This window comes from Sitodiplosis mosellana, unplaced genomic scaffold (assembly GCF_009176505.1).
Source record: "Sitodiplosis mosellana isolate CC-2019 unplaced genomic scaffold, AAFC_SMos_1.0 Smas_scaffold_11, whole genome shotgun sequence".
In the NCBI taxonomy this organism is placed as follows: domain Eukaryota; kingdom Metazoa; phylum Arthropoda; class Insecta; order Diptera; family Cecidomyiidae; genus Sitodiplosis; species Sitodiplosis mosellana.
Genome location: NW_022595253.1, coordinates 1,251,321 through 1,279,051, shown reverse-complemented (window position 1 = coordinate 1,279,051; position 27,731 = coordinate 1,251,321). Strand labels below are relative to the sequence as shown.

Sequence of the window (27,731 nt, the reverse complement as noted above, 5' to 3'; positions counted from 1 at the left end):
TTAGCAAATTTGATCATAACTGATGCATAAACTGAAAGACCAATTTAAGGCATCCATAAATTGTATCACACAATGAATGAATGCATAAATTATGCGAATTGCATCAGGAATTCCCTTCAAATCATAAACCAGAAATCGTTTTAAGTTATCTTCAGATTATCAGAGTGAAATTGATTATAACAATTGTGAAGAGATTTTCTTCATTTCCATTTTGTATTTGTCTATTTTGCTGTCACTTTTCTCTTGACTCATATCAATTGTCAGTTATTTACAAAAAAAAAACATTATGCTATTATTGTGTTTATTTTAATTAGTTTCACAGCCATATTTGATAATAAATGTTTTTTTTCTTCATCATCATCATCATCATCCGCTTCCACTTGGATGTTTTGACTAATATTCATTGTATTATTTATAGATATCTTATTGTTATGTCTTTTAAATGATGGCTCAAATACAAATGATTTTCACAAAATAGATTTCGTATTTGTAAATATATATTTTCATCTTCATAAAGTCTGTTTGTTTTCATAAATTTTTGTTTTTTTTCTCTTCGATTTTAATAATAATTTTTTTTTGATTTCTGTTCCAAATTGTTTGTTGTTCTGTGTTTATGTATGAATTAAATTGTTCAAATGTGTTTCGCAAAGGCCACAGTATTTCATTCAATGCACCTTCGACAATTTTATTTTGGAACATATAATCAAGTCAAATTCAGGTAGTTTCATTTCGTGGCGCACAAAATACACAATTGAATAAAAATAAAGTAATACGCAATCAAACGGTTGTGATTTGAAATCAAATGGATGTGTGTGTTTTTTTTTTCATTGGTTTACCATAGCCATTTGTAAGAAATCGGTTTTAATTTTGACCGTTCAACTCTTCCAACAAATTCATATGTAAAGATTCTTGCTTGATGACAACAAATTATAATATAAAAAGAAAACGTGACAAAAGAGCTAAAGAAATATGATAAAAAATGATGGTTGCGTCGTTGGGAGATATGCTTGTTTTTGGCAAGATTTGAGCTACATGATTAGACCGAGATGGTAGTTTTCGTTGAAGTACGTGTTTCGCTAAAGCGGCAAACACACTTTCCATACTAATCTATGAAGTGTGTGTCTGTGTTTGATTAAAATTTTGATATGAAACCATGATGTGTTCCTGTTTACAAATCATCCAATCGTTGAAATGATCTGCTGTTTCGGAGTATGCTCCACAGTTCTGTAATGAAATCAACATGAAATTATTATTATGTCACAAAACAACTGCACACAAAATTGTACACACACCTATAGATAGACGAAGCAGATGTTGAACGTGACCACGTCACCAGTAAATCGGAATTGGTTTGCTTTTCTTTGCGACTTTGCAGCAATTCACAGACGATATCGTCCGGTCGGAACATGGTTCGTGTCACTTGCACCAAAAAGCTATACGAAAAGATGAGGGCAAACCGAAGAGAAATTTTAAATTAAAATCATGAACATGTTGATTTTAGTCTAGCAAGGCTTACTTGGGTAGAACACCAATCACCACCGTCAATACAATGATGAGCCAATGAACTGACGATTGCATGCAATGAAATATCACCCAATACGTCGATGGTATACCCAAACAGGTTACACAGAAAGCATTGTACGTCATTGCAAATGCATAATATGATATCAGGCTGATAAATATCGAAGCAACGTGAAGAATCGTCTGAAATAATCGAAATGGATTAAAATTGATGTCAAAAATTAAACATGTTGATTAAAGTTCAATTTACCCATGATCGTATTCCAATGGCACAGTGAACTAACATCGTATACAAACACGATGTGGTAATGGTGGTTCCAAATTCCCAAATATCAACATCAGAACCGTTATACGCACCTAGGGCTATAAAAAATATGACTAAACTTTGATACACTGCATCCAACATGACGAGCCAAAATGAAATCGGCTTATACGCCAGGCCCAATCGACTCTGTAAATGACAAAACAGATTGAGATGTGTTATTTTCGAAATTTAAAAAAATTGAAAATTTCTTCGAGTTGAAAATTTTGCCGTAGAATCAACTTACATATCTGTATAGGTATGGTTTTGAAAAAAGTAAATCTTCCGGAATGTTCTTATCGTACACACCAATCACAAGGGGAGGCAGTGCTGTGAAGACTAAATTGAACAGCATCAAGTACATTTGGTCGATCATGACTTGGGCCGAGAAGCCGCAATAAAATTGATACCAGAATGCCAGAAAAACAAATGCCTGTTCCAGAGAGAATTGCGATAAAATAAAACATTATATGTTGAAGTTGTGTTTATCGCAAAGCGTAACGAGTAAAAAGATAAAGAGATTTTGTAATGCAAAATGTGTATGTACCGCATTTTTGTAGAAAAAATACAGAATCATGCGAGCCAGCCGATCGTATGACCAGAAACCGTGAACGAGTAGGAGTTTTTCCAGGAATTTAAATCGTGACATTGTAAAATCGGACGCCATAACTGCTTGCATTCCTATAATTTAAATTGAAAAAATACATAAATAGCAACAATTTCTTCAATTCAATTTAAAACAAAGTCAAATGCATGCCTTCGTGACCGGAGATTCCGACACCAACATCAGCCATTTGAATCATTGAAACGTCATTTGCACCATCGCCAATTGCCAATGTACTGATATTCATTTCTTCTTTTACCACTTTTACGAGATATGCTTTTTGTAATGGTGTTGAGCGACAGCACAAAACACAGGCACAATGTTGACACAATGTTAGAAACGGTCTTGTTAAATTCGATCTACAATTTGACAATTTAAATTGAGTCGAAAATAAATCATATATTGAGTTGAATTGAATTCGATTAATTCAAATACTAACCTTGGATCCAATAAATACGTTAATGTTTTGCCATCGACAACCAGTGCACGTTGTTTATTGGCTGGCCGAGAACTTGAGTTAATTTCTTGTTTTCCGATTTCATTCAAATAAAATCGAATGGAATTTTCTGCGGAATCCCGTGATCGTGCCATTAGCCTGAAAGAAGAATTGATCGATGATATTGTCATTTCGATTCGAATAAATTGACTTGATTATTAGCGTTTAAAAATTACCTCAACAATTCCATATTTGGTTGAAACAATTTGGCTGAGTAAGCGATATTGATGGCCGTCTCCGGTTTGTCACCAGTCAAAACCCAAATTGCAATGCCTTCGCATAAAAGAAGATTTAGATTTAGTTCTCTCATACGACACAAAGTCAAATACTGTTACTCACCAGCTTTGCGAAGAGATATTATCGTTTCCGGCACACCATCCTGTAGTCTGTCTTCAATGCCAGTCGCTCCCAACAATGTGAGATTCTTTTCGAGCATTAAAAATGATTCACGAGTCCGTTTCTCCCGATTATGTTCCATTGATAGTTCGATTTCCTTGTGCTTTGCTGCCCATTCGGCAAACTCTTGTGGTTTCAAGTGTCGCTTTGCCATAACCAATACCCGCAAACCTTGTTTCGCATACATATCCAAATGTTGTTGAGTTTTCTCGCGCAATTCATGTTCGAATGGATCACTTTTGATGGGCGCCAACACTGGTAATATCGATGTATCGGCTCCTTTTGTGTACAGAATTAAATCTTGTGTTCCCGTTTCACGTACCACAACCGACATACATTTGCGATTCGAATCAAATGGCAATATTTTAAGTACTTCAAACTCGATTTGTCCACGTCCAATGGCATTGACCAATATATGATTTGGTGTTCGGTTCATTAAGCACATATCATAGCTAAATGCGGCATTCACCAATGCCAATTCATCGGGACTTTCAGCTTCATAAATTGGCCGTCCATCTGAGATTGCGATTTCGGGCGTTGTTGCTGGTTTTCTGTGTGGAAAATTAAAACGATGTGTTAGACCGATGGTGTTTGATTCAATCAAATTGTTTTGTTATTCCCGTTTTATTTACCTTTTATCCGTTTTATTGTTCAAAATAGACGAAAGTATTGATTTGGCTTTGGATCCACGTAGAAAATCATTGTTGTTCGCTTTGAATTTCATCGGTGGACTGTCTGATGTGGGCGTTGACTCGGTTGAACTATTGATCGGCGACAGAGATGGCACATGATTTTGCTTAACGCTTAATGAATTCGGCGGTGATGACGACGTCAAAGTGCGTGGTTCAGTGGAATTGGTTGCTTTGTCGTGCATAATTCTAACAGTGTATTGATCTAAAGCGACAGCGTCAAAAATTGAAGTTGAAACAATATCGAGTTGTGAATAATTGAAACAATTTATCTGATGAAAAATTCATTTAAAATTTATCAAGAGAATCCAATTTACCATTAGCAATTCCATTGCTTCCATTTTTGTGGTAAGCTTTTGTGTTGCTTTTCGGTGTTTCAATCATTCCGCTGGCATTCATTGAGTCGTGATGTGGAAAAGCACTCACAATCACCGTATTGCATATTGATAAAACTAGAAAAAATTCTTGAATTCGTTGTGCTTGCTTCGTGTACGTATCACTGAAGAATGAAGCAACCATATCTTCCATCAATTGTGGATTGATCATAATCGGTGGGGCCGGTGCACCGGGTTTCATATACGCTTTTTCCAATTCCGATGACACATGATTATAATCAGCACCATTTATAGTACATTTGCGAAAAAGCATTTTATTCTCCGTTAAAGTACCGGTTTTATCGCTAAAAATGTGTTGCACTTGGCCCAATTCTTCGGTGATGTTCATTGCACGACACTCGGTCCGTTTGTTCGTCTGAATGTCATACAAATCCGAATTGTTGTGTATGTGAAATACTTGAAGAATTTTGCACAGCTCAATGGTAACATATAGAGATAACGGAATCATTATTTGTAATATGATTACGTATGTCCAAAACGTATAAAACGCTTCAAAATTTGGCTCATTAATTTTCGGTAGAAAATAAATGTCCATTTCAACGAATTTCTGCAGCCACACTCGACACCCGATGGCACCAATAATGCACATAACTAACAGAATGACAACACACCTACGAAACAGAAAAAACAAGCGCAAAACATTAATCCTTCCGCTACATACCCCAATCATTCTCATTCTGGATAAGCACATGACAATTGAACATACCAAATCACATCGTAATTCATTTGCTGCTCTAGCTGAGATCGCTTATACCGTGGTCCACTGTTATTCAACATGGCTTTCGTTTCATGGCCCGCATATACAACGATTCCTTCGATGAAATCTGTATTCTGCAAATTGAACAACGAAATCAAATCATGTTAGTTTCCAGAGTGTGTGTGTGTGTGAGTAGGTGTGACAAGTATCGATTGATTTTCAATGTCAACCAAACCGAACCGAACCGAACCGAACTAAACCAAACCAAAACAAACCACTTACTTTAAGTCTACTCTCTCGTAAAAGTAAATTTTCGGTGGATACAGGAACACGTTCGCCAGATGGATGTATTAGAGCACCGTTAAATTTAAAAATCTTTGTTGTTGGCAAATCGACTTCAACGCGACTAGTGAATTTACTTGGCGTGAATAGCTGTTGTTTGTCCGTAAAACCACGCACCACTTCGCGTAGCTTTAAATTTGTTTCGCCATCCAAGTCACAAGTATCAATGTATGATACACCATGCGGATTACTTGTTCGCAGTAATAGAATATCGGCAGGAACTGTTTCATTATTTGATAAATGCACAATGTCACCCACGCAAACATCTCGCCACAATACCTTCAAATACCGCTCCGACGCTCTGCAAATAAAAGAACCGACCAAAATTGAAATTTAGATGAAAAATTCAGGAGAGTAGATTTGTTGAAATTATTCCGTAAATGGTTTGACATCGAAACGTCAATAATTTGGGCTAATCATGCAAGCAAACACTAAAACAATCCACTACCGTCTGAGCACAACAGAAAAATTGGGCAATCAATGGAATCAATTCCATTTGCAGTCGAATTGCGATTAGATTTCAATCAGAGTATGTTTAACACAGAAACTGCGACGTACTTGTGAATACATGGAACAGAGATGCATATTTTACGGTAATTATGAGACTGCAACCAATGTCACTACACAACTTTATGGCCAATTGTTTAACCGCAATTCACAGGGAAAATTGATGGTGACGTTCGTCTTGTGGGAATTCCCCAACTGCGCTTGGTCTGACTTTTGAATAAGAAAACCATTTATTAGCCTGAATAAGGTCAATATATCAATGAAAGAAATGGCTGAATAAAATATTCGATTGAGCGTCGAACGCATTCATGAATTATTCAAATCCAGAACTTTGTTTATGGTTCTTTAAAAAAAAAGAAAGTTTACGTCTATCGACTTTATACATAAGAACAACCACTATCAACCATTGATAATCGGTTAAATTACAAGCAAATCACAGTAAAACGTTTCGAATTCAAAGCACATTTTGAACTCAGAATTTGTATAAATAGACAATGTGTAAAAGAATTACACAATATGACGACATATGACGAACACTTCAATGTAAATCGTTCTTAATCAGCACAAAGCGATGAACAATATTGTGAAACGAAAATTTCATACGATGAATACTAAATAAGTTTAATCGCAATTCAGTTTAAAGCAATTCGAATGTATTCAGATGATCCTCACACACTGTAGTATATCTAGGTATTCACATTTGTGAACCGGTAAATTGTGAAACGAACAACAGGAATTTCATAAATGAGTTCAACATTGAGTTCAAATGCATATTATTTTAATTTTCAAAACAGCTGTTCATTATATGTTCAATTGTGCTTCACGCGAAAGCTTATTCACACGCAATCAATAACGATCAATGTTCTACTTGTCTATTGTTAACTACTAGCTCTGAGATTGAACGAACAATTTGAGAGAAAGTTTTCGAGTTAATCAGAACTATTGGAATCAATTATTCAGACAAACTGAAAAATTCTTATTCAGAAACTAAAAAATTCTCACAATAATCAAATTCATTATCTTAAATGAATGTCCAAAATAAGAACACGAACATACAATGTATAAGTTGTTTCTTAGAAGTTGTGATTTTCGTCAATTGTACCCAAACTTTGAGTGATATTATTGATTTCTTGTGGCTTCAAAACTTTGATAAATATTTCAGGTAATAATTCATACCCTATACATGTATTGATTCAATGATATGTTATTATTCTATGTGTTCTACCGTAAGAGCGGGAGAGAGAGATCAATGCACATTTCCATCGAAATTGAAAGGTAATGGGCCGACCCTATTTGATATTCTTCTACATAAGCCTGAAATAAAGCGACGAAAGAGCAGATTCCGTGGGTAATTTATTAAAATTTATTGAAATGGAAGCAAATTTGAGGTCTATAGGGATGAACTTTTCTTGATGGAATTGACGATGGAATTGACCCTATTGGAATGAATTGTCGATATTCTTTGAAGAAAAATTAAACAATTCTTTAGACAGAAGATATGAAATATGTAAATAAATTCTTTGAAAGAACCACCAGTTGTGCTTCTGTATATCTGATACAATTGAAGTGGACAATTTTCATTCTACTCTATTTGATCACAATTTAACGACTGTTTCCATTTTGATTTAATTCGCATATGGCACATGTTTCTTTAATTATAAATTATTGATAGAAGGAGGTGTAGAACGAGCATGTCGCATACACTGTCTCTTTGACATCGGACGATAGACGCAATAATTTCCACGAGCATGTGTTTCATATTGATTCAAATATGTCAATTAATTCATGGTTCGTCACTGCCAAGCCAATGGATTTTTATTTTCATGAAAAATGCATAGCAACAACTGAAAATGCTTGTACTCGCAAACCGCCCTATCGGTCATAGGTATTTCGGTGTTAGTTTTGAATAAACACTCAACTAATAATAAATGCATAAAAATGATGTTGGTCGATAAAATATAATAACTTTTTAGAAGTTCCACACAGCGCACACTTGCTTGGGCATTTCACTAGAAATTACGGCAATCAAGAACATGCCGTATACATTGAATCTGTCAAATAGCACATATGTGTGTCAACTTGAATGAAATTGGGTGAAAATATTTTGATATTAGATAAAATATTTTGCAATCGAAACCACTAAAAATTGTTCGGTTGTTGCGCGGCCTTTCTAATTGCTACTCAATTATATAAACAGCACACCATCGCTGTATCTACCAATTAAACGATAAATTGTAAGCATGGATAAAAGCAGTGTTCTTCTTTGTCGTTTCCAATTATATCAAATGGAATATTTTCCAATAATAATAACCAACTTCGGGTAATTTTCTGTGGCTCAAATGCAAACATTCTTGGTTGTCGTTGAAACATGCTTGAAGTGTGTGAAATTACTGAGAAATGGAAAGGCGTTTATGTTCAGGCCCAATTTCATATCAACGATTGATAACAACAGTCATTGAGTGAAGTATACTCTATACTCATGTGTTTTCCATATGCCAACCATTTGATTCGTTCATACTCGTTGTACATTTGGTTATTATTTTGTCAATTGATAGCGGTTTGAAGAGATCCAGCCCATGAAATATTCATTGCAACAACACTCAATACGGGGTGCAGTAGAATGACTGCGATCTGACATAGAGTGTTTTGTAATAACTCATTTATAGTTGCTATTTCGTTCAAACCAAATATTGTGATACTGAGAAACTGATTGCAATGATAGCATATTCATATGCCGCTCCGAGTACTATCACATATGATACAAACAACGTTGTAACCTTGACCAATTCGATGTGAAATGCATAAACAATAATATCCGCGTGTCAATAGAGTATATACACCAGTAGAAATCACCGATAGGCTTCATTCGCCCAGTGCGTTGCTCACAGTTAATTGAACAAGTTTTTTGTGTCTGTCTTTTTACTCTTGGTGCGCCAAGCCACGAGTCATTACATGCAACAGTCATGAATTTGTAAACTCGAAATTGGATCGCCCGGGTGGCACACGAATAGATGGAAAGTCAAGTTCAATACTTTACACTGATCATCGAGTCAGTGGTCTGTCAACACACCTCAAACATCGACTCTATCAATATGCCACCTATTTTTTTTTCTTTGCTAGAGAGCTACGTTCTTGAGCGAGCAATTTGTTAATACACACAGGAAAATAAAGTCGCGTTTCTTGGTGTTAATGATTCTTTTTCTTGATTCTGACCCAAAGTTTTATGGCTTATACGAAAAAAAAAAATTCGTCGAAAAACAACTTTGGTTGTGTTGGTGTGAATTTGACAAGTGAAAGATTCTTTTTCGAAAAAAAATTCCGCCGCTGTTAAAGCACATTTCGCCGCACCAACACAACGAAAAAAAAATTTCGGCGAAAGAAAATCTTTTATAGTAGCAAAAAAAAACTTTGGGTCAGAATCAAGAATCACTAACACCAAGAAACGTAACTTTTTTTTCTCTATGTGTAGCACTGTAGCAAACATTTTCCTACCTACAGCGCTAAAAGTGTTTTTGACTGGCAGTCTAAGGCTGCATCAGTTCACGGCTTAGATGTAATTTATGTCACGTCAGAGATGTGCTTTTGATGTGAGAATTTTTTCATGCATAAGTTCTTACTCAACCTAACAGAGAATGTGGGTTAGGCGTGAACATGTGTTATTCAGCAATAATATCCTTGAAAAGAACCAAATTGTACTACAAAGACAGAACTTGCCGAAGTAAAGTAACCACTGGACCAGTATAATGGAGTTATCCCAGACTTTTTCAAAGGTTTTTCTTGGTCACCATCCGTAGGTGTAGTCAAAATTTGCGTCAAGTATAAATAAGGGTGGTAGCGAAGCGCAATGAATCATTTGGTGTTTAAATTCCAAAAATAGAGGAATTAAAAGCGATATAGGAGATGGCTCAGACAGACAATGTTGTAAGCCAAGACAAGAGCTTTGACGAGGGTGTGCAAACCGCGCCATCAAAATTGACTAACATTAATGTTCATGCAAATCTATTTAATACCGAAACAAAGAGAAATTGCACTACAATATTCATTTGCATATTCACCACCGCAAATAACCTCAAGCTCAACCTCAATAAAGATGTTGCTTCTTCCAGTGAACCTCTTTTTGTTGTTCAAAGAATCAATTTGGTTTCCTTTTCATTTGCTCCCACACGGCATCAAAATTAAATGAGCTATTTGTCATGAAATTTACGAAAAAAAAAATCATCTGAACCCAATATTCCATCATTTGATGTATGTATTATTTTTTTGCATCATGATACACGTAGTAAGCCCGGTGCAAAATTGAGTGCCTTGTTTTATTGAACGGCAGCTTGTGCCAGTAAAAGCGAATGGATACATTGTGATTGAGCATGTTAATTACCTTGACAAAAACCTTTGTGAAATTCAATGTAAAGTGTCAACTAAATAGAATAGCATGCTCAAAGTCATGAATATCGTGCAGTTCAGCGCTCTTTATGCGGTGTACTGTTTCAATCTTCAAATAGTTGACCGTTTTGAATGTGTGTGGGCTTTTATTTTTGCGCGTTGTTTTTTCTGCGCTCTTTTTGTCGATTGACACAAATTCAAACACATTTAATTTGTACGTAGCATTCATCGTTTTCGATGCATATTTTGTTGCTTGGCTCCAAATATAATTTCCAAAGATAAATGGATTCGATTCACGCAACATAAACAAATATATGGGCTTGATAACGCAAATTGGACGCTCCTTGTGAACGGAGGAAAAATCAACACACGATAGGAAACGAAACGAAAAATAAATTATTTTTTTCTTTCTACGTTTTCGTATTGTTCCACATAATGTTCGGTGTGTGATATCATCATGGGGAAAGTGTATTGAAATCAAAATCGCATAGGTATATAACGAGGAAGTTGACGTTTCAAGTGTTAACATCAAAGCATATAATAATCGGCAATCGAAAATTAGGTTGACGATTTTTTTCCTCCATTACACTTACACACACACACAATAGGTCGATAAAATCATACGTTGTTTTCTCTCGTCGCATTGATCGCATGCCATTGGTGTTGGTTGGACTTTGACCATGAACTGGAACTTCTAGCAAATTCTATTGATTCGACAATAAATTGGTGACCATATGTCAGTGCAAAGCACACATTCTAATGGTTAGCTTTTGGTTTTTGGGAATGCCAAATTCAATCCAATTGATTTGTCGTTCGATTTTTTTTGTGCAATGAACACGAATTTTTTTTTCCCTGTAAGTGTTGTGTTTCATGCAATGCCAGATTCAAAACCGAAATCAGTAGGTATTTCGATCCGTTAGTTGCGAGACTGGATTGAGGTAGAAGAAAAGAAAAAAAAGCAGCGACCTTAATAAATATTTTAGTGTTGAGCAGCAATGGTTAAAGAAACCGTCGATAAAACATAGAAAAAGGGTAAAAAAAATCCATGCTTTTGTTCATGGATTACATACTCCCACTATATGTTTATATCATATGGTGGGCACGCTAGCCACAACGTAAACAAACCAACTCACACTGACCGTACAATTCATGGCTCCGTTAGCTACAGCGGCGTTCATGCAACACTCAGAACGCAATAAAAATGATTGGGCGTATTTCTGGTTTTTCAATCGTTCAATGAATATTACTCTCTTTCTCTCTTTTGTTCTAGTGCCGTACATTTTCTTTCCTCTTATTTTTTTTTTTTCGTTCTCTGTTGGCCCGACCGAATCAAATCGACTTGTTAATTTTGAATGAACTTTAGATAAATATATTTCTAGACCTTTCTAGACCTCGATAAAACAACAGTAAGTCACTCACTGCGATGAGACACTGAATAAGCTTTTATTTGATTTGGTCGAGTGGTCGAAATCATTTTCACTGCATGTCATTTTTTGTTTCGTTTACAATCGCTTTAATTCTCTTGCTCTTCATTGGAATGTCACAAAATATTTCTCAGGCATTTATCATGTGGTATTTTTAAAGCGATTCTTTCTACAAAGAAAGTTTATCATCGCATTCAATGCAAATATTCAATGCTATAGTGTAGCAAGTGCAATATATTTTGTGGCGCGATCACAGATAACACATTCAGCCACATGACCATTTCGTAACCCATTTACACATCACAGACATTTACATGCTCGCTTCGCTTTTATCGTGTCAATCTGGTGATTTGTGATGATTTTCAAATATTGACGAAATGTTTTTTGCGGCGTCAAACCAAGGCAAAAGTTCGCGTCAATAAATGCGGAAATTACCGAAAGATATCAAAAAGAAAAAATTACGATTCGATTGACATTATAACAGAATAAAAAGACGAAAAAACGGCATGTGGCAGACATTTCAATTTGAAAACTCACAAAAATGTAACGCTTTAAAAGTTTCGTTCTGTTGATTTTCCGCATGTTTAAAAGAATTATCTAGAGCAAAATATTCGATTTTTCAAACCAAAAGGAAAGCGCAATACTGGCCATTTTATGAATCTGAAGTCCAAATTGTGTTTATATCGAAAATCGATAAAAAAATGAATTTTAAATGAACGAATGGCTCTACGCTACATTTAAACGCACGCGTATGGTTTGATCGCAAATGATGATTGCAAGCAGAAAAATCACACGAGCAAACCTACTGGTGTACATATTAACTACAGAGTTCTACTGGATAGCTTCCCGAAAATAATTTATTTAGTATGGATTTGGTCATTGAATGAACCGAACATTATTTCAAATTGATACGAGTCATTCCGAATTTTTTGAATAAAATTTTAAAGTCCAATACTAAAAATTGATCCGTATTCTCATTTCACTCGTTGCGTTTTCCATTGGGAGGGTCAATAATTAACGTTAGCCGGCCATGATTTTATTGGAAAAGATTTTTGACCTATTTTTTTTACGGTCTTACCGTTATAACTTTAGTCGCTGAACAGTAAACAGTATACCATTTTTTATTACGATATTGAAAAGAAATTATTTGGGATGATTTCGTTTTTGCTGTGTACTTAAGTTAAGTATCAACGTGTTTACACAGAGGTGACAATCACAGGTCGTTCAAGGAACTTTCAATGCACAAAGAATTGGGCGAGTAAGTGATTTTGAGCATGGTTTTAACTATCACCTATTGTCAATGTGCGCCATTGCTCAGCATCAGCGGTGTCTGTCCACTTGGCTTGAATACTTGCATCAATGTCTGCATACAATCTTTTATCGTTATTTCATACACTTTTTTATAGAAAATATTTATTCTTCATTTTCGCGCAGATTTTCTCGAAAATTTACTTCAATTTACTCCTATAGCATGTTGATGTATACGATGACAATTGAATGAATTGTATTCTGCTTCTTCACTCACATAAACAAATGCAATGATTTATAGTTCCTTAAAAATTCTATAAACTGTGCTCGCTGTATAGAGTAAATTAATTTTAGTATTAAGCATTTCTTTTCATTGGTTTTTTTTTGTGCAAAAATAAAATAATGACTTTGTGAAAAAACAAATCACGTTTTTCATTATTCCCGAACTAAATTGCCTATAAATGCAAAACATTTAGACATTCTTAATTTTTGCAAGTGCCTGAAAGGAATTTCTTCTAAATGACATCTAAATGTGAACACATCATGTAAATAAATATGTTCCATGATTAATTAATTCACGATACGAGTGTGTGCTACTGGTGGATCTTAGATTAGACTTTGAATGAATTCCATTAATCATAATAGCCACAGTTATATCCATTCACAGTCCGAATCGATTTGTCAAGACGAAAAACGATGCCCTCGTACATGCTTTTTCTTGTTTCATGTTATTTTTTTTTGTTATTGTTGTTGAATGTTGTTGAAATGAGAATAAAATGGCCAATTCAGAATGCTGAATTACTTATAATTGTGGGTAAGCTGCATGTCAATCGATTATTTGCATTTGTTTTCGTTTTGTGAGGAGTATTCTTGTTGTGTCTAGCTGCGCATATCACAAAGATTTCACTCTGTATACATTGTATGAACCGGCGATATTGAGTGACCAGTAGAAATTGTAAGTAGCTACACAACTGTCCTCGCTGATATCTGAGTCCGCCATACATTTGTTGTTATCAAAGGGAATAACATTTAACGAAGTAGTAAACGTTTTATTTGCGTCCAACTCCGCAATAGAATGAAATCGTGCAATGGGAAGAGTAATAGAGTGAAGTTCTGTTCGTGAAATGACGATTCGTAAATTGACTGGCTAGAAATATGAATTCAACTGTGTGGCAACAATCGAAAAAGCGTGCTTAATTGGCAACGATTCGTGAATTGTGCTAGTTTTGCTTACGCACACACTTTGAAAATATGTCTTTCATTTTGTAAAATGCTAATATGTCGTATGCTAGTCGAAGGTCGAATCGTTTGCGGACATATTCAACTGAAATAAATCGATAAACTCTTTGTGCCTGTGTGTATGGTGTTGGTGTCGTTTGAAAATAGAATGTTTCCGTCTTTTCAAACCTATGCCATTTCACTTGCAATTGTTATTAATGTACAATTTCGATTGTGGTACGTTGAATGACGTCGGAAAAAACGTGTCAATATTCGTTCGAAGAATATGAATCAAATTAATGCCAATAAATATTGGCCCAATATATACGACACTCCGATAAAAGCTCAACAATGTAACGAATCACATGTAATGAACATTTGAACTAAAAAAAGAGCAACAAATCGTTTCAGCATTAGCTTGCCAAAAATTCACGTATATTTGCACAGAACTGTTGCCAACAAATCATGGCATCAATCGTTTCACATTTCACTCTATGTACCATCCGCACAAAATTAACGCATCAACTTCATAGAACTTCAACCAATGCGGATGTCATTATCCAGGTCCGTCAATCATCAAACAATATATGTTCGTTAACTAAACACACAACGATCAACGAAACAGTTATGACTTTTCGTGTCTTTTCATTTGATCAGTTCGAAACAAAGCGAAAATCTCGGTAACGATGCATATGCTTTTTCCATGTGCTGCACCTCAGTGATTCACTCGCGATTTCCCTCACCAACACGATTGATGTGCGTCAATCACAATATAAACAGAGAAGAACAAGCTAAAACAGACCCAATTTCCAATTGAACATGTAAATTCACTTAAACGTATCAGGCGCGCACCGCACATTCGAACCGCGTTTCTATAACTCATTAATTTTTGTCCGTCTGCATCCGTTTCAGTTAATCAGCTTGAAATCACTCAGTGAAACATTTTCATTTCCATTTTCTTCATGGTAATTTAGCAACGAAGGTAAATACACACAAACCTCTATACACGGCCGCCACCGTATCGAAAAATATACCGCGCAGGAAAATACAAAACAAAGACGAAGAAAGATGGAGTGAAAGAGAGACAGAGAGACAGAGAGAGAGTAAAGTCAGAAAACGTTACGGTTTACTTGTTGAAAGTCCGCTTACACCATATAAAATTGACACACAAATTTTTACTCGATTTTACGTCATACGGCCCGATCAATACGGTTTCAACGTGATGTATGTGTGTGTGTTTTTTTCATCTTTCAATTCAGAAATTCACATAAAGTCCGAAGCAGTGCTCATTTCCTTCTCATAATGTGCTTCAAGAAAAAAAAAAACGACGGATGACTAAGTGCAAACAAACATACGAAATATGTGCGAATGGACACTGTTGAAAAACTTTCAAATATTTATTCATTTTTTTATCACTTTGCTTCTGTTCCTTACAAGTGTTTTACGTTATTTTAGTGTAGTTTTTTTTTCTCCAAAATAAAACTACATGAGAATACACAAGGAGAATTCATTGACGCGAATTGTAATTTCGATGAAATTTTGGAACACGTATGAGGTCATAGCCGGAAATCTGTTTTTCTTCTTTTTTTTGTAGGTTAATAAAAAGAGAAATCCCATTTATGACACTCGGGCCAAAAATTTTTTTTTCCAATTTTCGGAGTACATTGTTCTGTTTATTGCAGCCATTGCGTTCCAAATGGCCCATAGTACGAGCGGTGTGAACGGTTTTCGCTATGAATCATTTGTACAGATCAAACTGGCCGTGACGTATTGAATGCAATTCAAATATATATGCAAAAAATATACAAACGAGAAAGAAAAAACACGCAAACCGTGCGATAACATTTCGCACCGCGTTTTACTCTCGCACAAAAGAGATGAAACACAAATCTGAAAATGTGAATGGGTAACATGTTGTACGCCGAATGCGTTACAAATACTCGGTTGAATGAAAATTATTACCCAATTCCATATTTAACACGGTTGTTTTAGTGCTAAAGTGCATTAATGATGTGCTCAAAATTAAACATTTGAAAATAGAAACAACAAAATACCGTACAAAAACCGTATTGTGTTCAAAAAGTGATTTAGGAAGAATTAAATAGAAAATTATGATGAGAATTTTGTTTAGTGTTTTGGTCATAAATGCCACCAAGCACTTTGGTACAGACACATCGGTGGATTTGATGTGGAAACTGTGCAAAGTTGATCATTCAGTGGTTGCTAACATATGCCTTGAGTCAAAAGCAAAAATGGTTCAACTGCTCGGTTTAATTGTGATTTGGTGTGTAGTTAGCGGTTTGTATGTCGTTAACTTTAACGAATCATTTTTGTTTCCTTCATTTTCATTTGTTGTCTTTCATTATTTTTGCGTTGGTTTGCAATTTACGGGTAATAACTTACTCTAATTTCAAGTGTTATTAATTTTTTGTTCGCGTTTTGATGAATCGAGTAATTTTTATGGAACGACTCTTCTATTTTTCATTCGTAAGAGTGCTATTTTTCCACTTTCGATTGTTCAAACTTTTGATTTTTACCCTTTTTGCGATCTAGACGAATCGACGACTTCTGGTGCCTGCAATTACGATATTCTTTTATTTTGATTTTAGCGTCTGCCATCTAATTAGTGTTAAATACTTTGGAAAATAAGACACCTGCAGACTCTTTGTAAATCATTCAACACGCCACAGCGTAAGTATACTTAAAAGTTGAGATTATTACAAGGTGCCATCAGATAAATTGGCTTCGTGCCGAAAGACAATAGCCATTCATCAAAAATAAATGAGTTGTTAATTCGACAGAATCGACTTATTGTTCTCCGCATATATTTAGCACAATCGTACGATTGAAATGGCAAAAGTGTGCGGTGACACATGAAAGGCATGCGCCGAGGATGTAGAAACCTTCAACCAAGGTTTTTTTTTCGGGTGCTTAATATTTGCTTAAATAAAAAACCAACTATATTTTGGTGATAACTGATATTTCCTCTACAGATAAAGTTTTTTACGCATGTCGTAATCGGACAAATGCGTAGCAGTCAATTCGTTTTATGCTCAATTTCAAGTTTTATCTAAATAGAACCCGAGTGAAATGAAGCGCAAAAGACCTCTTTGATTGAAAAAAATCAAAAAATTAAAGAGGCAAGACGTGGTCCTTGCAAGCGGATGTAACCAATCCGAAAATTCGCATAAAATCAATTAAAATGATTTATATACATTGACATTGTGCTTGAACTCATTTCGGATTACTTCACTGGATACCGCTTTGAATCGGTTGAATACCGCATACCGTTTCTTTGTAACTTCTCGTACTGCTTTATTTGGATTTCGTTGAAATTTCATCGCACAATAAAGATCACATTCGAATCAAATTAATGTGTGTGTGTGTGAATGCGCTAACCACCGCTGCCGAGCTGTCGATCATGACTACAAGCGCTCGTGCGCGCACACAGAATTCACCTTTTTTCGAAATATACCATCTCATTGGCCGCACATTGAATCTTTACTGATGTATATTTCTGTGCTGCAAATAAACCAAAAAAAAGCCACATTTTATCGATGTGAACGTTACGGTATTGCGAAAGTCCAATGAAACGAACTTCGTTTAACGAATACGATCAAGCGCCGGTTTCTACGCGCAAAAAAAAACCATCGTTTTGTGTGCGATTTTTTTTTGTTCGCTCGTTCGAGCTATGGTCGAAAGAAGAAAGGAATTAAACGACGAAACAGCAGAAAAAACTGGAAAACCTTCAGCTACAAATGAACATCACCGTAGCCAATTCGAATGGAGACGTGTATTGCTACTAACACGTAATTGAATTCTTCGTAATTTTCATTCCAAATGAAATTAAAAGTTTGCGGTGAATTTGCGTCTCTTGAAATCGCGTAATCAATTTAATAAGTATAACGTTAAGTATAACGAAAACACTCACACACACACACACACACACACACCAGCAAGTAAATCACTGTCTCAACATTAAAGATTCATAAACATAAAATGTTCAATTTATTGTCAACAAATTGTATTTTAAGGTTAATATTTTAGCTTCGGTCGGCGAATAATTTTTGTGATATTCGAACAGCTGGTGTAGAGAGAGAGAGAGAGAGAGAGAGAGAGAGAGAGAGAGAGAGAGAGAGAGAGAGAGAGAGAGAGAGAGAGAGAGAGAGAGAGAATAAAAAAATTTGACGAATCAAGTTAAATTATTGAAATTAAGCACATTTATAAAGAAGTGGTTGGCGCAATTTTCATTTCTGTGCAGTAAGTTAAAAGGAATGAAAACAAAATTCAAATAAAGCACACAAATTCCAACGATAATGACCGTTCAAGCATTCGACATTTCTAACACAGCGATTTAATTGCATTAGATGTCTGGCTGTGTAATGTTCATCGATTTGATGTTTAATACGTTTGATAATATCAGCTTGGCCTTTGCTATTAAATATCAAAACGTTTGATTTTTTTAAACGTCGATTGAGTCATCACGCACACACACACACACACAATCTAGTCAATCTCATATGTAGTAGCAGAGCAGCGTGGCTTTCGCAGAAAACAAAAACGTCAAATAATTCCCGTCTTGGAAATATTATTCAATTTTTTTTCTCTCGTATGATGCCGTTTCCACACATTCAGGCCGCACAAACCCGTTTTACATGCATAAAACATCTTTCAGCTGCGTTTGAGTATTCATGGACTTGAAAACAACAATCTTTGGTTGCCGTCGAACACCCATCGGTTATTTCTTTAGAGTCGGTTCGAGTCGAGTCGAGTCGATTCAAGACAACAGAAACAAGTATTTAAGAAGAAGAGAATGAAGAAAAAAAACACCGACGATTTGACCCGTTTCCATTTGGTTTCGATAAATCATTCAATTACATTACTTCAAAAAAACAGTTGGAAGCCTACCCTGTGTATAGAGTGCACATGCAACAGAATTCGTTGTGTCCACTTACATCATTTATATGGCGTTCTCTTGAGTTACTCAGTTGAGTAACCACAATGAGATTAATATGTTTTATTATGTCACAAATTACATTAGTCAAATTATGGCATGGTCGCATCGACGTCGCCGTTGAAAGGCTGAATCATGGAAACAAACTTGAACTTGTTCTATTTTAAATATAACTCTCTGCTGAGCTGGGAATTCATTTACTTCTAAAGTGTTGGCGGGAGAGTTTTTTTTGTTTGCAAAATGTCAGATAAATATCCAATCGTCTTACATCTTGTCAAAATATTTATCTATTATTTGTTTAAAAGTAAATTATCTTCTAAATGTCTTGAAAAACTGATGACCACGCGCACGAGTTACAAACAATGATAATAATTGCAGGAAATTATTGAAATCATACTTTGAAAGCAACCCAATTCATTGAGCAAAGTCATAGAAATGTGTGAATGCATATGATGGTTTACCTTGGCTTTATGATAGCGATGCAGTAGCTGCGGCATGGCCGATACGTGTTTGACCACACAAACTAACATATTAGTTTCTGCCAGTTTGTTGCGTGCACACTTGTAGGTTTTCCACATATTTTCTTTCCATTTTATTCGTGAGCATGTAAGAAATTATGCTTGGTTCGTGCGGTGGCCGTTTATTATTTAATCACGTGCATGTCATGACTTTTGCATATTGAGAGGGAGAAAAACCAGCAGTACGATTGATTTGTGAAAATCATATGGGGTGAGATCATTCTTGTCGTGTCGAACTGGCTCGCATACAATGAATCGGCTCGTTGTTCATTTTTCCCGCGATCGGCCACCATTCCAACTATTGGCTTACAAAAACACACTTTCGTTCAATGTAGGTCAACCTCGCAAAATTCCATTTCATTCCATTGTGTGCATTATTTGCTGAATCAGTGTCAAAGTTAATGGAAGGACTTTTTCATCTTGTTGCTGTGCATTGGATTACAGAGCGAACATGGCTGTGTCGCCACTTCAGACTTGATGAATATTGAATTAGGTCAATAGCAAACAAAATACACACTCATTTTAATTACGGTTGTTTAGAAAGAAATTTCGCTCGAAATTAAATATCATTAAAACCTCGTTAAAATCAATTAAACTTTGGTATAAATTGGTGTCGTGTTCAATCATAATTTCCAATAATCCCATCATGATTCGATCGTACATTGTCGTTTGTTTACACAGTGAATAAACTGGGCGCAGTACACATGGGAAAGAAATCAAAAGTGATCTACTTTAAACTCACAATTGCTTTTCCCATCAAATACTTCTCGAAAATACTAAACTTTATGGATCCATAGATTATTCTGAATTTATGGCAATCAATAAAGCGTTCAATTTTATTGAACCATCGTTAAAAAAATATATGGCTTTCGGTCTGATAGCAGAGTCAAAAGCGGTGAAATGATTTCCATTTCGATTCTGATTGAGATAGACAAGTGATTGTTTAAGTACATTTATATTCCAACTAATGAATTGGCTGTCAATGTACGATTCGGTATTCACTGCATAAATAATGAGGAAACGCTTTTAATTATGGAAACTTAAATGAAGCATACATGATTACGACCTGATATATCCATTTAATAAATTAGCGACAATTTTTTTCTTTGATGTTGTTGTTGTTGTGTTTGAGTGTGCGTGTGCGAGTATGGCACGACATGCGAACAAATTGAAAAACAGTTGGTTGTTAATGTCTGCGTGGAAAATGAAAAAACCCCACGACAAAATGCATTTGCGTGAGATGATGAGTGTTGATGTACTGTTGTTGTCAGACATTGTTTCACACCAGAAAGAGAGAAAAACGGTGGCAATATCGAAAGTGATGAAATCGAAAGATATGTTATTCGTATGGAAATGACAAGCTTGTTTTGTTTCGTCCATTGTTCTGAATAGATTTTCACATCACAATAAAATTAAACGGCAAAAACGGACGCGCTTTTTTATGACCGTTTGTATGTGTGTGCGGGTGGTGTGAAAGTCAAGTGGAGAGATTTTTTTTCTTCGGCGTAGGACAAAAAAAGAAGAAACACGAAACTCACATTTAATTAATATTAACGACCGTGTGAAATGGAACTGTGTGCTTTTGTTGTTTACTCAGACCAAGCTACAGACAACATTTTCATGTGACTTTTATGAGCCCGCCATGGCAAAAAAGTGAGCATTTTCATTTCGTGGCAAATAAATGAAATTGACGAATGAAATCAAAGCCAAGTTGAATGTGATATGCGATACACATATGAACGTGGCTTCTTTTGGGCCGCGTGTATGCCAATTCAACGACTCCCGTATTGACATTTTGTATTTTCGTACATTTCTCTTTTGGTCTCTTTTCGAATTGAATTATATATTAAATATATATGTATTTGTGTTTTTTTTGTTGTTGCTGCTGAAAGGCTACCTTGAATCGGTTTGATTTTTTCAAGGACACATACATGATACAATCTGTTGTGTGTCTCTTTGAAACGTTTGTTTACCAGTTTGGCGTTTCAGTTGTGTTGGTTGACTTTGTTTGTCGCCTAGATGTGCACGTGCATGCGTGTGTGAGTGAGAGAGCGCTCGTTCACTTTTTCTTTTCACACACAGCTGTTTTACCGTCTTTCAGTTAGCCTACTAATTTTATATTAATAAACCATATGGAGGAGACTCAAACGGAAAATAAAGCATATGTCACTTAAGTGGATTTGCCATTTTTTCTTTCTTTTATCTAGTAATTGCATGGTGTGACATGCATGTGTGAGTGTGTACTGTGTACACATATCGTACACCTGGAGACGGTTTACCACACAATAATCTCCAAATACCAAATTTTATCTAATTAATGATTAAACATTTTCAATTAACAAATTAGAACGTTCTATCGTGTTGTTTTTAAATAAGTCTACCGCCGATTTATCTTATATGAGGATATTAGAATTAGATGTATTCTATTTTTGGGAATGTCATTCGAATGATATTCTGAACGGATCCAATATGTGCCGCCCAAAACGGATGTTCTGTGTGCATATACGCACAGTCAAAAGTCAACATCAACGTCAAACAAATTGCCAGGTCATAGACAAACAATAGCACCAAAATAGATACCACGCTATGTAAATAACGGACACACATTATAATAATAATAATAATATAGTTATGACAATACCTCTTGAAAAAGAACAACAATAAAAAACGCACATTTTTCTCCAACCTTTAGATTCTGAATATTTCGTGAGAATTGTTTCAGGTCGATTTTTCTTTGTCTGCCTCTTCTCGTTAATTGTGTCAAAGCGAAAATGTGATGCCAACGTAATATTTCTGACATTTAACGTGATCGCTTATGCCAACAAGTTTCAATGGCAATGCGGTATGCACAAACGTAATATATTCTGACACAGAGAGATATGAACGTGTATTCTATATGGCCATTACACATTATTTTTTTTCACAATAAAACATTCTTTCAGCAGAGTGAAGTAGAAGCAAATTCAATATATAGCGTTTAAAATGTATTTCAAATGTGAATTATAGCTGAATTGCATATTATTTATGAGCTGACGTAAGCATGCCCAGTGTATTGTAGGCTAAAACAACTTGTAGCACTCAAAAAGCATTTCGTCGAAGAAACTAAAATTTATGGAATTATTGACGTTCATGGACTCGTACAAATGAGACCATGAATTGGATTTCCCCCGCCAGTGCTCCAGTGTTTGAGTACGGGATTTAGAAGTCGTGGGATGTAGATTTGTTGAGAAACAAAAGTGTTTGCGATTACAATTTTACTGCGTGCACTTGTAAAATTAAATTACATTTAGATAGAGACTGACTATGGGGGGGGTGCAATCAAGATTGATTTCGTAGGTGTTTATTGCATCAATTAGTTGCTTCCTTTTGGCAAAGGTTATAAGGTTCCATGCTTCAATTATCTAACTAAATTTAGCTATCGAATGCAATGATTGGCCCAAATATAGATTAAAAAAAATATGAAGTTTATTTTTCGTTTCCACTTACCCATTGTAAACACGGCACGTCGAATTATTAATTCTCTTGTCTGAAGCGCGTCGTCGTCGATCTTCGAACAAGTCTTTGATAGCCGTAACGCCAAGCACAAATAATACCGGTATCAGTGAGATTTCCTTACCAAATGCGTCAATGAACCAATTTAAAACGACAATAAATATAAAATATAAGTTTGCAACCCGATGGAATTGTTCGAGTAAATTTTTTGGCAGAAACGATAGCAATGTATATTTGGTGGTACGGATTTTATTGCCCACATATCTGCCGTTTGGATGGTCCCGTTTCGGTGTTTTACTTGGCACTGTGTGATTTGGTACAACGATTCGATAGCCACGATCGTCAAATTTACTAGTTCGCCGGCCGAGAAAGTATCGCTTCCAAAACGGTGGTATTTCCGATTGACGCAGCGTGTATATTGATTCAGAGCGTGACGCTTGTCGTGAATGGCTCATCGAATGTGCTGATGTAGCGGCCAAATCACGATGCGGTGGCTCTTCTTTGTGTGTTGGCGGTAGAATGAAATCGGTTTTCGAACCGGCACGAGTGTGACCAGAACGTGGTGTTGGTGTAGGTGTTTCATCGGAAATTTGTCCATGTGACAAAGCTCGCTGATGACCTTTCATCGCTGATTTCAATGGTCGACCACCGGCCGAACCCACTGTCGTCGAGCTAGCCGATCCACCGCCATGACTGATTGACCGGGCATGGCCACGGTTCATCATCATCATATCGTTCATTCGACCGACGACTGCATTTGCAGAGCTCGATTGTGCCGCCAATAATTTGTACGAACCCGGTTGTAAGTGTTGCTGCTGTTGCTGCTGTTGTTGTTCATCTTGCGATTGTGCGGGAAGCGTCATCTTTTGACAGCTCACAAATTATTTCGTACGAAATTCATTAACACAAAAAAGTGTCGGCTAATGTATTGGTTGGAGAAGTTCTTTGCTTTTGAAAAGAATTCTCGACAACGTTCAAGTTGATCTATCATTCAACTCAATCAGATCATATGTGAAGTGTGTGAGTGTGTGAATCGTCATCGGCTGACCGACACAATACGTCCGAACGACTCACACGGGTTTTTTTTTTGCAATGGATTTACTCCGGGGAATCCAATATTAACAACAAAACAAATAGGCCGCTTCCAGTTACGCAATTCTTTCATTTTACGCCACGAACAATTTATTTATCAATTTTCATTTTTTTTTCTTTTTCTTATTCTTCCTTTTTTCTTGTAATATTATGAATCACTTCGTCATTTTAAACCTTAATCATTTTAAACTTTTTTTTATGTCTCCTTCTCATTTCATAATAATTCGTTTTTTATTTTACGATCACCAGCACTCTTATCTCTCGTTTCAATTCAACTGATTATGATTTCTGGACCATTAGTATGACTCGTCTTTGTTAAGCTTTTTTTTTGCTTTGATTACGTTGTCGGACAATTCACCAGAATATTTTTAGGTGCTTCCTTCACTAGTGTGATATTTTTATTTTTGATTAAATTTGGTCTCGTTTTTGATCGTCAAGGCGAAATCTGTAAATAAAAAATGGGATGAATTGAAATTGGATCGTTGGTCACAACATTTTATTGTATTTTATAAGCAAAAATTGGAATTTATCGACTAAAATCTAAACTGATTTTTAATGCGGTGTGATTTTTTTTCCGCTTGTGATCATATTCAATAGATTGGTATGCATGATTGATCAGGCGTGTCCATATCTCGTAACATCTTGTTGTGCCCCGTCATTTGTTATTAGAAGAAAACCGCGAAATGTTAATACACGCTGTCGATTCGAAAAAGGCAAAGTGATCGCAAACTAATGAAGTGTTTCATAGCATAATTCATCGTGGATTATATAATTATTCGTCGACAAAAAATGGGATTTTTCTTAAATTTCAAAATAGTGGCTGATTAAGCCTAGCATCAAGACAAAAGCTCTTCCTTTTGTGGTCATTTAACCCAAGAGAAACGGCCAATATGTTTATACGCTGTCTATCCGCCGAAAATGCACTACAATATATATTCACGCTTATTGAACGCCGAATTGAATATATATTCTAGTGTATATTCGGCGTATTCTTCGGCGTGAAACATATTGAAACATATTTAGGCGGCTATGAATGCATTCGTTGATTCAATATGTTTCACGCTGAAGAATACACCGAATATACACTAGAATATATATTCAATTCGGCGTTCAATAAGCGTGAATATATATTGTAGTGTATTTTCGGCGGATAGACAGCGTATAAACATATTGGCCGTTTCTCTTGGGAATAGAACAATTCTGGTTAAAATAATTGCAATCATAAAATAGATAAATGAATCTGGTCTTGGGTATTTAAAAACTATTGATTCGCATAAATCGGTGATTATTCAGTGTATTGTTGCAAATTCTGTGGAAAACTTCTTGATCGTACATCATGTCATTGTTGAAATGTACTTGTACATTCAGTTATTAGTATTGATCATTCCAAGCTTAAAATATGACTTGGCTCAGTACTACTCAATCCAAGCGATTTTAATCGTTTTCCATCATTTTGGTTTCTTCTTTCAAACTGACTCTCACAAAAATGTGTGGCTAACATTTTGCTAAACAGTGAATGTGGCACAGTTTGAATCCAATCACTTTGCCATCAAATCAATTTTCACATTATTTGTTGTTCGCTATTTACTGCACTTGTAAACCGCGAAATAGTTTTCATAATCAAAACAGCAAATCATTTCATTGCTTGATTTGTATGTGTGTTATAATCCACGCATGTGTGTGTAGTATAAGTATTGTACACATTGTAATTAAATATCATCCAGTCGGTATTCGGAGATGAATAAGTAGATGCCATTGCAAATTCATTTTATGTTTCAATTCTACGATGATTACGCAATACGTGATGCGTAACAACAATAAAACTTGTCCAACTCACAACCAGATGAGAATCGTCTAAAAAGTAATAGCAGCATTTCTTGTTTTGGTCACACACATCCAACGCGCGTTGCTGAGCCGGATTTATTCTTCATTTTCTTGTTCATTGATGCTAGGCTAGCATCTATGCGTTGAACCGTACATATGGCAAGAAAACTTGACAACGATGCATTTCAAATATCAGAAAATGTTTTGTAACATCAGCCAGTAATGTTATACTGAAACGTGCAACAAGCAAAAATAGACATAGAAATGGATCAAACAACATTTGCTTTCTCGCAAATGTTGGCAATGTTTGTTTTTTTCTCTTCTGTGAATTAAATTTAATTTGGCCAAGTTTTTTACGTTCTTTAGCAACATTTTTACAAGTGGGAGCACCGCATTGAATTTCGTAAAGCGATAGCCATTTTGTACATATAAAGTGGTGATTTGAACACCCCACCAACATGCAAATGAAATCTATTATAACTTCAAAATAGAAATAAAGTTATTCTCTTCGCGAAATCTAAAAATATGTTTGGATGAAGTTTTAAATAGAACCAAATGCACAACAAAGTGAAAACGGTGACAAAAAGAAATGGAAACTTTCTAAGAACGAAGAAAATACAAACAATTCATCGTATTTTCTGGTCAATTTCTTTTACACTAAGCTATTTATAAAAGGCCTTAATTCCGTAGAATATGTCAAAAGGTCATCAACAAACAAACACAAGAAAAATATTCACGTTTGACTTTGATTCAACGTTGACAAATGATGAATACAAATTATTTGAATTTAGCCCGTCACCTAGCCGACTTAGACGGTTCGGTGTGAGCGGCGATAGTAAATGCAAAAGTGTGGAGAACCGAAAGTGGGATGACACATTAAAATATATAAACGAATGTGAGGCATGTTTATTCAGTCTATCGTTTCTATCATAGCATTATTGTGTGTGGATTTAATTAACGAAAGGCTTGCTATGACGCAGCGTTGATTTCATTTTCGAAAGCTTCTGACGACCACCAGTCGAAATGAAAAAAACAAACAAAACGAATTGGAAATCTGAACAAATGTGCCAAATTTGTAGATTGGCGACACTTTGCTCGTTTTCTTTTTCAAATTTCTTTCTCTCTCCTTATTGCACGAGCGCGCTCTTGCACTCGCACACTTCCATTCGAACAATCATACGCGAATTATTATTTACGCGAACATATTTTTAATCAGCATATTTTGATTCAGAAATTGTGATCTGTAGAGTTGATGCCGATAACCACTGACTGCGGCAGCACACCGATTCATTTTATTATTCAATCGATGCGAAATGTATGCGATGTCAATGTACATTCCCAAGCAAAAATTCACACTGAATCGACGTTGCGTTTACACATATCTGACACTGTTTTCACACGGTTTTGAACGTCAAACCGTGTGGCTATAGTATAGTAGAGTGTGAAGTCGTTTGACACCATTTTTGATGTCCATTAACCGTGTGGATGCAGTTTATGTTTGTATTGGACAGTGTGGAAGTCCGCCACACTGTTTTACATTTAAAACCATGTCGCCGAAGTGTATGACCGTTGCGTTATCATGGCGAATTTTGAAACCATTTTTGGTGTCGACTCTTGATATCTGAACAAACTT

General features: G+C 35.6%; 1 protein-coding gene across 1 annotated transcript in view; it reads right to left on the bottom strand.

Annotated features, from left to right (window-relative positions):
* Positions 1-194: 194 nt before the first annotated feature.
* LOC129567429 (phospholipid-transporting ATPase VD) overlaps positions 195-27,731 on the bottom strand; it is a 30,245-nt gene continuing 2,708 nt past the window's right edge. Inside the window, exons 2-16 of the mRNA XM_055444295.1 lie at positions 23,177-24,719; positions 5,382-5,742; positions 5,109-5,233; positions 4,325-5,013; positions 3,951-4,212; positions 3,262-3,869; positions 3,099-3,195; positions 2,866-3,021; positions 2,580-2,785; positions 2,370-2,503; positions 2,070-2,255; positions 1,772-1,972; positions 1,517-1,704; positions 1,293-1,433; positions 195-1,224 (exon numbers count right to left, since the gene is read on the bottom strand). Coding sequence (XP_055300270.1) covers positions 1,176-1,224; positions 1,293-1,433; positions 1,517-1,704; positions 1,772-1,972; positions 2,070-2,255; positions 2,370-2,503; positions 2,580-2,785; positions 2,866-3,021; positions 3,099-3,195; positions 3,262-3,869; positions 3,951-4,212; positions 4,325-5,013; positions 5,109-5,233; positions 5,382-5,742; positions 23,177-24,045 — 4,272 coding nt within the window. The 5' untranslated portion in view covers positions 24,046-24,719 and the 3' untranslated portion in view covers positions 195-1,175. The remainder of the gene's footprint in view (positions 1,225-1,292; positions 1,434-1,516; positions 1,705-1,771; positions 1,973-2,069; positions 2,256-2,369; positions 2,504-2,579; positions 2,786-2,865; positions 3,022-3,098; positions 3,196-3,261; positions 3,870-3,950; positions 4,213-4,324; positions 5,014-5,108; positions 5,234-5,381; positions 5,743-23,176; positions 24,720-27,731) is intronic.